Here is an 18,882-nt window from a genome sequence, read left to right as displayed (position 1 = left end):
GATTTGTTCTTCTTCACCTGTTTTCAGCAGAATTTTCAGTTCTTCACCTCCATACAATTTTTTGCAACTTTTCATCTTTTTCAGCTATTTTCAGCAGACAGCTTCAGCGTTACGGCATCCACACAGCATTTTCGCAGGAAATGCAAATTTGAATGATGGGTGTGAAGCCGAGTCTCCAATTCAGTAATCCTGGCCTCCAGAGCTGCAAATATGCTACATTTGTTACAAGTATCATTACTGCTAAAGGAGGCCGAGGAGTAACTAAACATCTGACACAATGAGCAGGAAAGTGCAGGAGGGACAGGTGAAGACGCCATGCTGCTAGCGAATCGGCTACGAGCTAAGCTAAGCTAGCGAAACACTACAGACACAGTGAGTGAATACTTTGGCTATAAATTAGGTAGTGACAACACAAAGTGTGCTTCAGATGAAACACGTTAAGATTATACTATAAAAAGGAATGTATTTAAAAGTTTTTAATTAAATTGCTAAGCAGATAAGCTACTCAAAAAACACCACTGTGTTTGAGCAGGAACAGGAAGGGAAACTCTACCAGAGAGAGAGCAAACACCAAGTGACAGTCTTCATCAAGAATGCTGTATTTATCTAAAGCAGCAGTTAGCTGCTTAGCAACAATCTTATCGATAATCTTGGTAAGAAATGGTAATTTAGAGATTTGTCTATAGCTGACCAAGAGAGAAGGGTCAAGTTTGGGCTATTTTTTAGTATAGGGTAAATAACAGCATTCTTGAAGTAAACCGGACTTAACCAGAGGCCAGAGAGGGATTAGGTATGTGCATACAAGAACCGATGGATCGAAAAACATCTTTAAACAGAGATCCAGGTAAAATGTCTAAACAACAAGAAGAGAGAGAGTATTTAACAATGCTCGAGCATGGTTTAAACTGGCTTTATAAATGTAGTGTTTTATTTTCACTTTAACTTTAAGCACTTACTTTTTAAAGTTTTTAAGAACATGCTTAGCACCATCTTGTGCCAGTACACAATGTGATGTCACTGGGTTAGTTAGTTGATTGATTGGGTTCAACTGACAAACATTAGTTCATAACTAACAACAGAACCAACAACTCAGGGGAAAAATAAGGACACTAAAACTAAAAAAGCAGTCTAAGGCGGTCACTTTTCCGGTCACTTTTCCAGTGCTCCTGGCAGCAACAATGACTTTTATGTTAAGAAACCAAGGATTTCAGTCTGTCTCTTTAGCAGTAAGTGCTTCTTTGATGTTTGACTAGCTACACAGACAAAGGAAAATCCACCTGTTAGCTGTAATATTTAGGTTTGTAAAGCACTTTATAAATGAGCACTGTGTGGACGAGAGCCTGTTTGAGTCAGGTAACAGGTGGTTCACGGGACCGACAAGCTGGAGACTCTGGTCATGCACATCACACCACAAACATAACTATGTTTCTTACTGAAGCATGATTGGGAAAGAAAAGAGGTTGATGTATGTGATGAAAAAAACAAAACAAAAAACAGACTCAGAGGAAAAGATGCCACACTTTTTTGAAGACTTTTTTTTACCCCTCAAGTCATGTCCCTGAATGGACTACTTCATATTAGAAGTGAGGAAAAGCAAACCCCAAATGTGAGTGAGTGACCCCTTTTTACTAAATTTACACTATACTTATTTACGCTGTGTAGCAGAGTGCTTTGCAAACCTGAGCATTACAGCTAACAGGTGGATTTTTCCATTTCAATGTAACTAGTGTTAAAATTATGCTTCAATAACAGCAATCCTGCCTACCTTTTTATTAGGGCCCATTTTCTTTCACAAGCAACCAGTTAGGCTTGGTTCAGAATATCTGGCGAGGCTCAAATCAACATCGCTCTGATTCTGCTCGCCAGTGGTGATCTTCTCCTCAAATCAATCAAGCCCCATGTTGGGTGCAGAATTGTCTGGTTTTTTATGACAGAGAAGACAAATATGCTCAAATTACAAGTTTTCCCAATTTATTATCAAACGCTTAGGATTTCAGATTACTTTTACATGCCGCCATGGACCTCCATCTCTCTGGCTCAGAGACAAAAGGCTGCTACACCTAGGCAGACAAAATAATTTCCCTCGGGATAAATAAAGTTCTTATCTTATCTGTATGTATGTTAACACGATTGGTCAAAAGTTAGAGGAAAGCCTTTAGACCTTATGTACGGCTCACGTTTCAACTTCTATGACTTTCTGAACATCTCCTTTTATAGAGATGACACTTTTGCATGCAACAATGCCATCACCATGGCAACCACCTCTTGTCCTCTGGTCAGGCCTGTAGAAGGGGAAGGAATGCATTCCCAAACACCAGAATTTATGGCACTGTTTTCTTGTAGGTATCACAACCCCCACCCACATACCTGACAGGGGGTCATAGTGTAACAGTCTACATTCAAAACTACTTGATATTACATAAATTTGTGCAGTAAAGGATAAACCATATGTGTGATGCAAATTATGAGGTATATAGCCTTAAAGATAAAAATAAATTCTAACACTAGCCAAACAACGGAAGAACCACTTGGACAGAACTGAAAGTGGACAGCATATTCTTTATTTGTTAACATAAAACTCATTGTTGCAGCCAGGGGGAATACCAAAGTGACCCCCGAAACCGAATTATAGTTTTAGTCTCTTTATATTCCATTTAGTTTTGGCTTTTGTTATTAATTAGCTTACATAAACTAATGTATGTCTACTAGCAGCAGAAAACCAACTAACCAACACACCCGCTGGGTGTATGTGTGCTTTTCCTGCCATTTCTTGTCTTTGTGCGGACTGGAATGTGAATAGAGAGATAGTGAATTACACTATTTGTAATCATTGAATTGTATACATAGTACACCACATTTTAAGAAAACTGGGTTATAAAAGTGAAAAAAATGTCATCATCAAGCAATTTTGACACAGTCACTCAAAGGATGCACACAAGGCACACCTTGAGAATAAATCTTTGCATAGTTGAAATTTAGAAAAAAGCCTGTAAAGTTTGGGCAGATTGTTTTGAAAGAGAAAAAGTTTTTTTTTTAAATTTCTTTTTTCACACACTCTCTCACACACACACACACACCTCAGAGAGAGGTAATGTCAGAAACTTATGAAACTCAGGTTGTTAGGGTTGAAAGCAATTTTAATATGGGTAAAAGAAGGCAAAATGTCAGACTTACTGGGCGGTTGTAAAGCAGCATCAGCTTGGTGACTCGAATGTCTAGTCTAACTCCGAGACTCGGGTGATGAAACATATTGTAGACCTGAAAAAAGGAGAATTAGTACAACTGAACCATGTGAAAAATAATATAAAGGAAAAAAATCATCAACATACTTGAGTGAATGTCAAAATTTATGGGACAATTTTCTGATAATGTCCATTAGAAATAATGCATCAATCTAAGCTGGATAGTCTGCTAATGCAAATAAACAAACTGACTATTGCAAATGAATATTTTAATCCACTTGGATTAGATAGTTGACATCAACATCACATTTTTCTATCAGACATAAATTAAACAACTAAATCTAACATAGCCTAAACAGATATTAACTGGTTATGTATTTTAAAAGGTTTGGGGTTTGTTAATTTGGTTATGAGCAGCATTATTGTGCAATGGTGCAAACACATGACTAGTTTTTCATGTTAACTGGTGATTCTAAATTGGCTTTAAGTGTAAGAGAGTGTAGTTGTCTGCATTAATGTTGTGAGTATAAGGGTAACACACTCGAGTGTGTAAAGTCACCTGATGATGAATGTGATAGGCTTCAGTCCCTCTGCAACTAAATTGTATAAGAATTTAGGAAAATTGATCTGTATTTAAAGTGCACTGGGTTTCCGAGTTTAGTACGCCAAGGTTAAAAGTACACCAAGTTTCCAAGGTAGTATTGTAAGTATGAGACCAAACAGTACACAAATGAGAAGGCTGAAATGGCAAATTTCAGTATAACTTTAAAATAGTTATACTGGCAAACACTAAAAAAGTTATTCCTACTGCTACCCTGTGATATTTTTTTTATGAAGTTGACTTAAATGCTCACATTTTAAATACAGAGTAACTTCTTTCAACATTTTCACTGCTTTAGAAATGTATCAGTCTCTGTATTTAAATAAACACTTATATGTATTTGAATAAACAATTTAGGTTTGACTTAAACTCAAGTGAGGGAAGTCAAAAACAGTGTTTGATTCAAAAACTCTTACCATATTCATAACAGTCAATAGGAACCTCTGTGCTGCCTCACCACCATGGTACTGGACCATGTCCGAATCTGCTACCACTACTGTCTCCAGAGTGTAGACTTTGTGGAGGCGTATGGCATCTCTCTTCCCACGACCCTCCTCATTCATTTTTGAACTACTATCCTTCTTCCTTCCTACCACAAAAGGAAGACTAATTTTAAAAACATTATGCCAGAAGTATGTACAAATCATTTAAAAAATAAATACATCCTATGAAAAAAACTTCCAAATAAACATTTTAAAACTTAATTATCTTAGATTCACTTTGATTTCAAAAGATGCCGTACTTAAACACAAAAACTTTGATAATTTATGTTAATAATAATAATAATAATAATAATAATAAAGAGATGTAATGTTTTGTAGAAAAAGTGCAACCTTTGAAAAAGAGCCTAATATTGCCTAGACGAAACTTCTAGAATTGGGAGAACTGTTCAACAGATTTGTACGCCTGCTAAAATGTTCAATATCTGCAAAATTCCTCTAATTGTGAATAGTTTAATGATAACTTTTTAAAAGTTGTATTCTCTTTCCCCAAAATATAAGATAAATAAAACACTAGCATAACATATTACAATAATCAATATCACTTACACTCGATAGCTGCTACCTACCGACAAATGCAATATCCTTTTTAGCACAACTGTATTTAGACTTTTATATTTGGTATTTCATTTTATTCTGCGGAATGAATGACGAGGGAAAGCATGTAAGAATGTATGTATCAGTGTTGGGCAAAATACTTGAAAAGTTAATTGGTTATGGTTAATAGTTACTTTTTCAAAAAAGTAACTGGGTTAGTAACTCAGTTACAATATTATAAAAGTAACTAATTACTAGGAAAAGTAACTATTGGTGTACTTTAAAAAAAGACCAAATATATAAAATCCGAGTAGAGAAAGGTTATATTTTTTACTGTAAGAACCACAAACATGTTTAATGAATCATTAACTTGAAATGCAAAGATAAATTGTACATTTTAAAAAGCTATGAACAAGTTTTGTAAACAACAAAGTTAAAAGCAGCTACTCACCTAAAAATGCAGCCAAGGCATTTTTAAAATAACCATTTCAAACTATTTACAGAACAATCAGGTGTTCTACATCAAATAAGATGCCAGAAAAATTATTTGTGCCACTCCAAAAAATGATTTCTGTTCACTATAAGTTAATGACCTTATCACAAGCCTGATACCTGCAGGCCTGACAGCAGCAGGAGGTGTATCCCTCCAGGTTTTTCCACCTGGAGACAGCGTTTACACTGTAATCTGCCTTTGGTGGCTTTTTGGCAGCAACTGTGACATTCAGCTGTCGCCTCATTGTTCTGACACACACAAAAAAAATATTGACTACACTACACACTAACTACACAAGACAACACACTAACTACACACTCCAAACACACTAAACGTCACAAATATTTCACATCTCAAAACTCTCTCTCACTCTCTCTCTCTTTCTTTCGCTCTCTCTCTCGCTGCCATTGCTCCTAGAACTTTCCCCTCTTCCTGCCATGTTGCCATATCATTTTTTGATTGGTCAATATGGTACTTCTTTTTTTTGGTCACAAGCACTATCCTTAGACAGTAAACACATCAATAGTATTCAGGAAACACTGTATATATTTTTTATCATGACTCTGGTTTTACGTGGCCTATCAACACAATTTTAAAACAGGTATTTGAAGTCCACACTTTTAACACAAAAATAGAGACTCGGGCTTCTCTTGGGCTGACATAGCATCTTGTTACTATGTCATCTTAAACAAGTCATGTGATCTGTTTAACATGACTACTTTTCTTTCTCAGCCAATCAGCAGCACACGTGCGATTGTTTCGACCCCCTAAGCATGTACAAATTCCTGAAGACAGCTTTAACCGTGTATTGAAAAAGTTAAAAAAAAAAAAAGTAGTTAAGCATCCGCACCTTACCTTGTTAATAACAGCAACAGCGTTGTAACAATAGAAATAGTTACTGAAAGAAATTTACGGCATTAGTAATGGCGTTACAAATAATGCCGTTATTCCCATCACTATATCACTATGTATGTATGGCATTCTGCTAAAATGTTAGCTCTGTTCCAGTTTCACTGTGCAACACACAGTACAGCACAAATAAATTAATTTTTATCACTTTTCACGTTGGTTTAAATAGGTTCCACTTGAGGTTTTGGACACATGGAATTGTTATTATTAAGCACTTATTGTGATGGAGGGGTTTGTATGTCCCAGGTAGGGCTGAGCTATATCATACCGTTCACAGTAATACCGGTATAATGTTGGGCAACGATAAGAAAATGAAATATCGCAATAGAATATGGGTAAAACGCGCATGCGCAGTGTCTTTTTTTTTATACGCACATGGCGGAAAAAGCATGCAGGCGATGGCGAATGAGAATGGCGAAAGCGGATCGTTGAATGAAACAGATGAACCAGGATTGGTTTGTAAAAATGCTGGAACTTCAGTGATGTGGAACTGGTTTAGCTTTCGTCCGTGAGATACACAACAAAGCACTATTTTTGGTAGAGCATGCTAGCGGGTCGTCGTTATTACCGTGTTTTTTGGAAAATACAGCACACTTAAAATCAATCCTTTGATTTTTCTGAAAATCGACAGTGCCCCTTATAATCCGGTGCGCCTTATGTATGAATTCTGGTTGTGTTTACTGACCTCGAAACGATTTCATGTGGTACACGCCGCTCAAAAAATCTGTCAAATGTTTTAGTACGACTTTGGTAAGCTACGAACCTGCACCGCTTGATGGATTGTATGGCCCTAATTTCTGCCTTTACATGTATGTAAACTCTTGTAAATTACAGACATCAGACTGTTCGTCTCCACTATCCCCACTTTAATTTTTATATGTATTTTGTATGCTTTGTACTCGACTTTGTCTACTCTGTGGTCAAAATGGCTTGGTCCCATTAAAACTTTTAAAATCCTTTTGCTTTAAATCTAGAATATACCAGTCAAGAAATTTGATGGAGTGCTGAGGAACATGGATTTAGCCCAAGCAAAAGTCATGGCTAGTTATGTACTGGCATCACTGGCTGCGAGCGAGGAAGAGAAGAAACAGGTTGAGGAAGCAACAGTAGGACAAACACTGAATGCACTGTGGTAAGAAATTAATTCTGTTAGGTGTTAAGCAAGAAATTTTAGTGAACTGTGTCTCCTAATTTGTGTTTCTTTATAAAAGGCTGGTATATTGCAAGCAGACTATCACAGCCAGCAACTTTGGTTTGGTCCTGGGTGCAGTCCAATGGAGCTCATACCCTCCTTCATTATTTAAGACTCTGCTTGGCCAGTAGAACCTGACAAAATGATTGAAAGTAAGTTGTTAGTAAAAAGGGGTCTGTACTTCTAAGATTGCATTTATGACTAAGTGATATTTTCATCCCCAAAGCATGTGATTGGGGGATCCTTTATGAACCAAAGGCCAAGCAGCTGTATACTGACTCTACTGGTGCAGTTATCAAGGAGGAGACTGTTTTTATCCAACAATGGCCTGCTTGGTGGTTCTCCAGATGGGATAGTCAAGTCAAGTGAGCTTTATTTGTATAGCACATTTAAAAGACATCAAGTCTTGGCCAAAGTGCTGAACAGGGGTATAATGTAAACAAATAAAAGAAAGAATTGAAATAAATGAGGTTAAAAAAATCCATTACAAAACATCCATATATACACACACAAGCAGACTCTTATATACACTTGTCCATACAAGTACATATGTACATATGCACATACATATACATGCATACACACACACACACACACACACACACACACACACACGGGTACGCACGTGGACATTTCGTTTATTGTTGTTCAATATTTTACTATAATACTCCTTTCTACATACCCGTATGATACTGGTCAATTTAGTTTTGGATTTTTTGGATTTATTTTCTTCCTCTTTTGTTCTATGTTTTAGGAATTCCCTATATTTTTGTTTTTACATGCATTTTGTAAACCCTTAGTGATCCATGGGCTATCTCAATATTTTTACTTCCTGCTGTATTGTATTGTTGGACAGTTTTTAATCAAACAATGCAACGAATAATCTTAGGAATGTGCCATATGCATTGTCAACATCAATTTCTTTGTATACATTTTCCCAGTTCTGATTTAATAGATCATTCTTAAGTGCATTCATGGTTTATTCTGTCCTTACATGTCTGTATCTTAGTTGTTCCTCTACATCAGCAGTCCCCAACCTTTTTTGCGCCGCAGACCAGTTTATGTCCAACAATATTTTTCACTGACCGGCCTTTAAGGTATCGTGCATAAATACAATAAAACAAAACCAGTACCAGTACAAAAAAAAGAAAGAAAAAAGATTTATTTATAACACACGGGAAAAGACCCAGGAAAACCAAGTTAACGATAAAAACGATAAATAAAAAACAATAAAAACCCTGAAAACCACAAATTTCACCCCCAAGCCTCAATTCTCGCGGCCCGGTACCAAACGACCGGCCCGGGGGTTGGGGACCGCTGCTCTACATGATTAAAGTAAGTAACTAACTTAAAGTAAAGTTTATTTATTAAGCGCTTTTCATAGACAGGCAGTTGCAAAGCGCTGTACACAAAGGTTAAAATAAACAGAGAAGTAATAAAATAGACAATATACACAATACAAAGGGATAAATGTAAAAAAATACATAAATAAATAAAAAGCATTGATCAACCGAAACCTTGTTTAAACAGAAATGTTTTTAACTGTTTTTTAAAGGATTCCACAGCGTGGACCAACTGTAGTTGTGGTAGACTGTTCCACAGCTTTGGTGCCACAGATCTCTCCCCTTTCGTCTGCAGTCGTGTAAAACTTCCAATAAAAAAAAAAAACTGTCATAAACTGCAAAAACTGATGCCATTATTTAATAATCCACTCACAATGTTGTTTTCCATGTTGTTAGTGAAAATATTATCAATTAAAGTGGCACAATGAGGTGTAATTCTGCTTGGCCTGGTTTTTTAGGATGTAAACTCAGACTGTATATAGTGTTTAGAAATTCGTTGGTCATTTTATGCTTATTCGCATTCAGCAGGTCATTGTTAAAATCACCATGATAAACATAACTTTTTGATTTGTTTTAGAGAACATTTCTTCTATGAAGTCATTAAATGCTTGTATGCTTGAGCCTGGTGCTCTATATATACAGCTAATTATTTTTTACTAATAATTTTTCAATTTTTCACTTTTTCCTTATAAACTTCAATTGTTATATACATTCTAATAAGTTATCAATTGTAGTTGTCATACTTTTCACCACCTTATAATTAACTTCAACCCCTCCAGTTCAAAATCCAGTCATTTCTCTGCATTGATCCATGTTTTAGATATGGCAATAATTCCAAATGGTTTTGTGAATTGATTAAAATATTCCTTTATATTATCGAAATTGCCACATAGACTTCTGCTATTAAATGGATTATTGATCATTTGTTTTCCGTGTTGATGGTGTGACTACACTATTCATCAGTGAAGTAGCAGCAGTTGTTGCTGATGTTGTAGAAGAAATTATTTTCTGGGTCTATATCCATTTCCAAGTCCAGAACATTATGGTCTGTTTATTGAAATGTTCTCAGTTTCAGTTTATCATAAACAGAATTCCATTGAATTAAATTGTTATTGTTGTCAGATTCAGATGAAGTTCTTTCAGATGTTTTATATTTTGTGAAAGTTTACACTTTTTTAATCCTGAAAGTATTAACTGATGTGGTGTGTTGTGTGTCACGTCACATGTTTATTCATACGTCCAGTGTAAGACGAACATCAGTATTTGCCCAGCTCAATGTTTCTGATGACCAACACGATATAAGGTTTTTTCATATCACGATATGTTTTTTTCATTTCAGGCGATAACGATATATATCACGATATAAGCCAAATAACTATATTTGTAAGATTTAAATGTGCCATTGCTCACAAGTAAAATGTGAATTAATCAGCAGCTTGTTTTAATTTAAATATTTATTTCCCATAATAAGTTCAACAGGGCAGATGTACTTAAAGAACATGAGACTTCAGTTTCAGATAAATAAAGGCAAATATTGCAAACTACACAAAAGGTAGCCGCTAAAGCGTTTAAGTTTCAAAATAGAACAAACAAAACAGACTACTAAATTGTCAATTCCACATAGAAACAAAATATTAATTCTAAAAATAAATCTTAGTTTGTTTTACAGAAGAACAGACAAAATTGACTAACTTTTGTCAATATCAAATAAACTGAGAACTAAAAGGAAATTCTCAATCTCTCCTTGTTGTATAGCTTAGCTATTACCTCAATTAGCTGCTTGAATCCTTCATTTTCGACCGTGTTTATTGGTAGCATGTCTTTAGCAAGACGGTAGGCTATGGCATTCGTTATGTCGCTATGTCTCTTAGCTTCTTTGTCATATGGTAAGACGCTGGAGAAAGCCGACTCAATTGACTGTTGCTGCTTCGCAGGGATTCTCCTGGTTGTTTTCGATGACGAACTAGCGCTTTCAGTCTGCGGAACTTCTCTGGCCCTTCCTTTCGACAATCTCTCCGGCATTGGAACCGTCATCTGTGTTCTCTTCGGTAACCTGGTCAGCCAAGCTCTCGGTTGATTTTTCTCTAGTGGGCACACTCATTTTCTCCATTACCCAGCCATCACGGCAGCTGGCTGCTTCCCAAACAAATACACATGTGCGGCTTTGGCACTTGTGCTGTACGTAACAAGTCGGTTCGGCTCTACGCTACTTAATTTGGATTGGCTGTTCTTTTTTTTTTAAGACAGGAAGAGAGAGAGATGAGGTCTATCGCAATAGTTTCATTTTTCTATCGAAAAAAAGTTATTTCGCAATACATATCGTTATCGATGTATCGCCCAGCTCTATGTTCCATTGAGCATATCATTACGCTCAAGGACCAGCCAAAATTATCTAAGTACTACTCAGCCATTGTGTTTTTCAGCTGTCCATATCAAATGTTGACAACAGAGTCTAATCAAGGTTTTATTTACAAAGTGAACAGTTAAGAAAAACTCGTCAGGAAAACCCAAGTGCAAGTCAAGATGATCAAAGAAAAGTGCGCCTTCAGTCAACAGGATGTATTATAGAATTATTTGGAGATAAAAAAAGAGAAATACTTGATTCATTATGAGACCAGAGTAATAATAAATCATAAAAGAATACTGACTTCTTGCAACACTTAAAGAAGAAGAACCACAACCTCCCAGCAATATGAGACAGCTGAAGGGCTTTGTAAAGAACAAGAAACAGACAAAATTAGAAAGACCCCAAGATGAAGTATGGAAAACAAATGGGGAAAAGGAGGATTGATTTTCACCGATCCAGGAACACAAGTCCCAACTAATGATGCAATAAAAGCCCTACATCAAAAAGCAAAAGAGGAACACAAGGAAAGGAAAGGGCTCAAGGAAAGTTGACATGAATAAAACAAGAGCTGTTCCGATGACAATAACAACAATGTGTCAAACAGTTGTTAAAGGGAAGAGGCAGAATCAACACAAACACAAAGTCAGAGTCTCAAGGCAACTGAGGTCAGACCAGCAGCTACAGAGCCCGAACATAAGGCTCCACTTTTATATCCATCTTTGTCAGCAAGTTCACTTCCACAATATGAAGTGTAACTCCTGAGCAACCACCCATGCAAGCCCCACTCATTATGGTGACAGGTGGAGTTTTAGAAGAGAAGGGAGGCGTCCTACCACAAAAATATTTTACAAGATCTCAGACACAGATCGAACAAGCTCAGAGGTTTCCTCCCAAGGTACACATGCCACTAGGGCAAGACAATATGGCCAAAAATATTTATCACGATATATATTTGAAAATTTGCGATAACGATATAACTGACGATATAATTGACGCTAGACAAAATACTTTACAACTCCACAACTTTATTAGTGCAAAAAAAACCCCATCAATGTATTTTCACTTAAACAAGCAGCTGTTTTTTATGTGCATTAAAACTATATAAAAATCTAACAGTGCAAATGCAAACTCCTTGCTGACAGTTTAAGCAAAAGGCATTTCCAGTGGAAATTGGCCGACATATCCTGAGCTTAACCATGTATAATATCCACAAAACTTAAAAAGAGGTTATACACACAATACGGTAATATTATGTTGAAGCACAGTACGTATCACTCTGCGAGGCTCCTGACAACGGTAGCCGTAATGCTCCGACAATCCATCAAGTGGTGCGGCTTCGTAGCTTACCAAAGTCATACTAAAACATTTTTTGACAGATTTTTGAGCGGCGTGTGCCACATAAAATCGGTCAGAGGTCAGTAAGCACAACCAGAATTCATACATAAGGCGCACCGGATTATAAGGGGCAGTGTCGATTTTTCAGAAAGTCAAAGAATTGATTTTAAGTGTGCCTTATTTTCCGAAAAACACTGTAATAACGATGGCCCGCTAGCATGCTCTACCAAAAATTGTGCTTTGGTGTGTATTTGACGGACGAAAGCCAAACCGGTTCCACACCACTGAAGTTGCACAATTTTTACAAACCAATTCTGGTTCATCTGTTTCATTCAACGATCCGCTTTCGCCATCTTTTTTCCACCATGTGCATAAGAAAAAAAAGGCACCGCACATGCGCGTTTTACCGATATTCTATCGCAATATTTTATTTTCTTATCATTGCCTACATGCCACTAAGAATTGCATCCACTGGCCAGCCTGTGAAGCGTTTGGAGCCTCGCTACATACTGCAAAAACATGTGTTGTGCCAAGGTAGGTCTCCCCGACAAAATTTGTTTCCCCTGCATCGGGAGCACATGCTGGGCTCCCCAAATCATGGACAAACAGTATCCCATATTCGTGATTTTTAGTTCATAAACACTTCTTCTTTTTTTTTTTTTTGCCTGTCCCGTTTGGCTCTTTTGCCATCAGAATTATTGTCTAAAGGCGAAGAAAGATGCCCAACGGATTTACTTTGCCAAATGGACCATCCCAGCCTTGCCGTAATGATCTATTTGATTCACCTTTTATTGTTTATTTTATTTTATTTTCACTTGCTAAATACGGGACAGACTTGACTGGGGAAAAGAAAGAGGAGAAAGAAAGAGGTAAAGAAAACAGCAGGGAAGAGGGACGGGGATAAAGGGCAAAAAACAAAAACCAACAAAATAAGCAGACAAAAAATACATATATCAATCACCTGGATCACCTGTTGAGAAAGAAAAAAGAGAAAACAAGCAGAAGAAAAAAAAAGAGCAACATAATAAACAACATCACGATGATCTATGGGAATATAACAGTAAATACTAAATATTAAACATTATTGTGCAGCACGTAAGATCGACAGCGAACAGCGTGCTTTGAGGTAGGAGCCAAAAAGGGTGTAGTTTGTGTGTGTGAGCACCCGTGTGTACACCTGTGAGCATGAGCACGCTTGTATTTAAAAGGTTCCTTCATGTAATGATCTGCTAGAGGGTGTGGGGGGACCACAGCCCAGTCCTCCAGGGCATGAAGCAGGTATGGAGGAGATCAAAACTCCAGACATCCAGAGGCCCTCAGAACACAAGAGACCAAGGAAGACCAACAGAGGGGCAGCCGCGCCACTATCCCAGAAAGAGCTGAGGAGAGCCCCAGATAAGGGGTCACTCAGCAGCCGCGGAGTAGAAGCCAGGGGGGTTGCAGTGACGTGCCCGTGAGCTCCGCCGGCAGCCAGCTGTGCCAGAGTGACCGAGCCCCAGGACGAGAGGCTGAGGGCACTCCACCCCAGAAGTGGCCCAAGTGAGCCCCTGCTCCAGGCCCCGACAAGCAGCCACCAAGGAGTGAGCCGGTGTCTCTGTACCTGTACCTGGACGCCTACCCCCGGACACAAAGAACCACCGACGCACCGATGTCTGAGGGCGTCTGCCACTGGCAGGGGAAGTGGTGGGGGAGATAGGCCTCCATATCTTCGAGGGCCTGAGATGTCCCTAGAGAGGTCGCGTCTGATACCCAACCTGACATATAGACACAGACAAACACTTCTTATAACGACTAACTATTCCTGAAACTTCGGAGGTTTTAGCCCTTTTTACAGTAAAGTTACAGGAGGATAAAAATAATTATCAGGCAAAATGTCCTTCATTTGTTAAAATAATCCCGTCCGTTACCACGTGAGAACAATAAATATATAATTTTCTGTTGTAACCCCAAACAGAATGGTAATGTAACGACACTCATTTTTCACTTTTTCACAAAACTAAAACATCACTACTTCCACTCTAATTGTCTGTAATGGAGGCGGCGTAAACTGGATCCGCACTAGGGCTGGGTGATATATCAAGTTTTTTAAAAATATCGATATATTTTTATACGAGATATAAGATGTGACAATATCCTTTACATCAATATGGTATATGTTACGTTATAAATATACTTGTGGAGCTGCAAGTTTGCCTCTCTTTCGTCCACTTTTGTCTCTACGCAACGTTACTCTGCCTCGCCTCTCTCCTTCACTGAACACAACTCCCCCTCCTCCCCTATCGCTTCACCTGCAGGCAACGACAAGATGGACATGGCAAATCTCCGTTAACGAGTTACTGCGCATCGCCCCGTGCGTGGGGCTGGACGGCGTCAATGTGTTAACGCGCTAACGAGCTAACCATGCTAATGCCGTGCAGCCCCTAAAATCCTTTCATTTTCTCAAAAGTTGACAGTGCGCCTTATGTATGAATTCTGGTTGTGCTTGATGACCGCGAACCGATTTTATGTGGTACACGGTGCTCAGCAATCTGTCAAAAAATGTTTTAGTACGACTTTGCTAAGCTACGGAGCTGCACCGCTTGATGGATTGTCGGAGCATTACGGCTACCGAGGAGCCTAGCGGAGTGACATGTACTGTGCTTCAACGTAATATTACTGTATTGTGTGTGTATAAGGACCATAAATTGCACCTGTTCAGCGACGTGGTTACAAAGAGGATTTCAAACTCCAGGCTGTCAGTCACGCAGTAGAAGTTGGGAACAGAGCAGCTGTGAAATCTGTCTATGTCATTATGCTCAGCATCTTTTAGTTTACATTTTAACTTCAGAATTGTGAGCTCTTTGTTATGCACAAAAACAACATTGTTTTCTTTTATTTATAGAGCATCATTATTTAATAAATGCTAATTATTTATTTTTGAGTAGTTTTTTTCATGTACATCTATGCTGTATGTTAATAAAAGTGCCCGTGTGACATCTGGGACACAGCTTTGACTAAGAACTCTCTTTTTGGTCTTACTTTATGGCTTTAAAAAAATATCGAGATATATGTCGTATATCGCCTTCCAGCTAAAAAATATCAAGATATGAATTTTGGGTCATATCGCCCAGTCCTAACCCGCACTCCATGCCCAGCGAATGCTCGTCACGCAGGGGAAACAAATTCTGTCGGGGAGACCTACCTTGGGATGACACATGACTAAACAGTTTAATAGTTCAAAAAAAAAAAAAAAAAAAAAACACTATGAAAAAGACTTTTTTTTATACTTATGTTAAGTTTTGTATGGTAATTACACAAAATTCAGGTTCTCAGGTTAAATCTGACAGAAACACTTTACACTGACATCCATTAAAGGATGAGTGTAGCGAGAAGCTGTGTTTGCACTTATTTGCACTGCTTTCCACTCTGGATGTCTATTTATTTTAAGCTTTAAGTATAAAAGGGTCCATTCCACAACGTGTTTTGTTTTTTTAGTTGAATATAAACATTATTTTGTGCTAATATTGCATTTCTTTTTTTTCAGAACCAAAGACTTTTTGAAATCTGCAAAAGATTGCATTTTAAATTACTTTTTGAATATTACTTTAATTACTTAGTTCTGCTAAAATTTTAAATAAAAAGATCAGTATTGCTGAACTGCAAAATATTTGGGGTGCAGTGTATTTTTTGCATACAAGTGTAATAGAATAGTGTAATAGTGTAATAGCTTTAGTGTTTTGCTTTTTAAAATTTTAGTATGATCTTATACAAAATGCAGCAAGATATTTTAAAAAACAGTTTTATTGATTATATAAATAGACAACATCGGATTCATATCGGTATCTGCAGATATCCAAATTTATGATATCAGTATCAGACATTAAAAAAGTGACATTGTGCCATCTCTACACAACAGGTGGATTGATTCCCTGACAACCAGTCACCAGTACTGCCTTGGGCAAGATACTGTGAATGTGTGTGGATGTTTACATAGAAAGCATTTAGGCAACGTGCTTGTATGGATTGACTCATTTGAGTAAATGGAGCATGTTGGCTAAAGTGGTTTGAGTGCTATTACACATATTTCTCTAAAAAGGACTTCTCATTGCTATAATTTCATCACTTGCAATTTCTTGGTCTTTTCTGGTGAATCGATTTTTTTTTTTTCCCCAATTGCAAATTACCACAAATTTCAAACTCGAAAAGTTAGCTTTTGTCATTGCTTTAGTGTGTTCTCACAGAATGTACATTTAAACAGTGCTGTACCTGTGGAAAAACACACATACACATGAATGCATCTTTACCATTTTTCATTTTTACAAATAATTTTAACCGTGACCAATCATCTTGTCCATTTCATCCAAGCTGCTGAACTATCATTCTAAAACACTTCTACTGTCAGTGTCACTATACCATATGTCCTCCGCTATTCAATCTCGATGTGTCACTCACCTTGTACAGCCCCACAGTAGTTGGACCGCTTAAAATCTAGACCAGATTTGGTCTTGGCTGAATGTGATTGCCGCAAAAGCTGGTGTTTAAGACCGGAGAATGACTGGGATGGGTCATGTACAACAGCAGGCTGGATAAACAGGTTCTCCTCCCCCATCTGGATAAACCCCATCTGTCAAGAAATATACAACTTGAAATTATTACGACTGCGTTGGGAAATCTGGTCCTGGAGCAAAAAAAAAAGAGCATGATTTTAAAAGTTATATTTATTGTAAATTGACATTGTTTATTATTACAACCAATAATTCCAACATAGTGAAGATATAACAAAGTACTACATTTGAGAGAGCTCTATTATTTCTACATTTTTTAAAATAAATACAGAATAAAAATAATGTAAAATTTTGGAACGTTAAAATAATTGCAAGGTATTTGCTTGTACTTTTTAAGTAATTTCTGAGAAGAGTTAACATTTTGCTGTAATGTTAATTCTGTTTAACTACAATTTTTTCCCACATGCAAAAAAGTTTGTTAATCTGGCCCCAATCCAAGGTGTTAAGTGTGATTCAAAAAAGTCCAGTGATGATGAACGCAAAAAGACACCTGGCAGATGTGGCTGTTTCTCTGGAGAACAAGTGTGAAAATTTAGAGGCCAGATCAAGAAGGACAAACATCAGGATAATGAGGGTTCCCGGGACACACGCCTGCTCTGCATCCCCTGTTGCGGCACTGCTGAAGGAAGCACTGGGCTTGAAAGGGGCGCCGCTGCTGGACAGGGCACACAGATCACTTCTACAGGCTCCCAAACAGGGGGCTCCACCACGGATCATCATTGCCCAACTCCACTACCTCCAAGAATGTGCAAATATCCTGCCGCTTGCTTGGGAAAAACAACAGGTCACTGTGAATGGCCTGTCTATTTCCGTTTTCCCGGACTATACCACACTCATGACTGTTTAGTTCGTGCTTTTCTATTCCATCTACAGTAGTGTGCAAAAGTTTTAGGCAGGTGCTGTAAGCAAAGAATGCTTTCAGAAATATAAATGATTACTTATTGGCCCCAAATGTATTCTGCAGCAGGACAGCAAACCCAAACGTACAGCCAAAGTCATTAAGAACTATCTTCAGCATAAAGAAAAACAAGAAGTACTGGGAAGGATGGTATGGCCCCCACAGAGCCCTGATCTCAACATCATCGAGTGTGTCTGGGATTATATGAAGAGACAGAAGGATGCGGGGAAGCCTACATCCACAAATGATCTTCCCATCCCTACCAATGAGCAGTTCATTCTGAAAACTGATTCTTCTCTTTTGAATATTTATTATTGCTCATTAATAAGACAAAATTATTTCTTATTAGAGGCCTTGAAGGTAATTATGTCTTTAAGAAATTCCTGTGGTTTAACTAATTGGCTTTTTAATCACCTTTTCATCACGACTTCTGAGCCACATGGACACCAGAACAAGGGTTGTTCGTGTTTACCTACGGCAAACACACATCACACAAAAATTGACCAGGACCAGAAGCGCTGCGTGTCGTTAGGTTGCTACGGAAACCAGACATCCAGTCCTCGGCATCACTTGATGCCAGTGGCCGATGGATGGGTCGCCGAAAGCAATGTGTGAGGAAACGGAAGGGCAGCAAATGTGCTGGGGTCTGTGCTAGGCTAAGAGCAAATCCAAGCCGGTTGGCTCTCCCATCCATCCTGCTCTCAAACGCTTGCTCACTAGACCAGGGGTCCCCAATCCCAGTCCACGAGGGCCGGTGTCCCTGTAGGTTTTAGGTGTGTCCTTGATCCACCACAGCTGATTTAAATGGCTAAATTACCTTCTCAACATGTCTTGAAGTTTTCCAGAGGCCTGGTAATGAACTAATCATGTGATTCAGGTGTGTTGACCCAGGGTGAGATCTAAAACCTGCAGAGACACCGGCCCTCGTGGACTGGGATTGGGGACCCCTGCACTAGACAATCAACTGGACTACATCAAATTCAAATTCAAATTTTATTTGT

At 38.0% G+C, this 18,882-nt stretch overlaps 1 protein-coding gene and 1 long non-coding RNA gene across 3 annotated transcripts in view; one reads left to right on the top strand and one right to left on the bottom strand.

The window, feature by feature from the left end:
- adamts17 (ADAM metallopeptidase with thrombospondin type 1 motif, 17) overlaps positions 1-18,882 on the bottom strand; it is a 150,649-nt gene that overhangs the window by 111,951 nt on the left and 19,816 nt on the right. For both annotated transcript variants that reach the window (XM_019355478.2, XM_025910618.1), the window contains exons 3-5: positions 16,871-17,042; positions 4,200-4,372; positions 3,175-3,258 (exon numbers count right to left, since the gene is read on the bottom strand). In XM_019355478.2, the coding sequence (XP_019211023.1) occupies positions 3,175-3,258; positions 4,200-4,372; positions 16,871-17,042 (429 nt within the window). The remainder of the gene's footprint in view (positions 1-3,174; positions 3,259-4,199; positions 4,373-16,870; positions 17,043-18,882) is intronic.
- LOC112848013 (uncharacterized) lies at positions 6,878-7,875 on the top strand. Its single transcript, XR_003221889.1, has 3 exons — positions 6,878-7,354; positions 7,434-7,566; positions 7,641-7,875. It is a non-coding gene; the product is annotated as an uncharacterized LOC112848013 (long non-coding RNA).

The sequence above is a fragment of the Oreochromis niloticus genome, linkage group LG1 (assembly GCF_001858045.2).
Source record: "Oreochromis niloticus isolate F11D_XX linkage group LG1, O_niloticus_UMD_NMBU, whole genome shotgun sequence".
Lineage (NCBI taxonomy): Eukaryota > Metazoa > Chordata > Actinopteri > Cichliformes > Cichlidae > Oreochromis > Oreochromis niloticus.
Note: the sequence above shows the minus strand (reverse complement) of the source record. Positions and strands in the feature narration are given on the sequence as shown.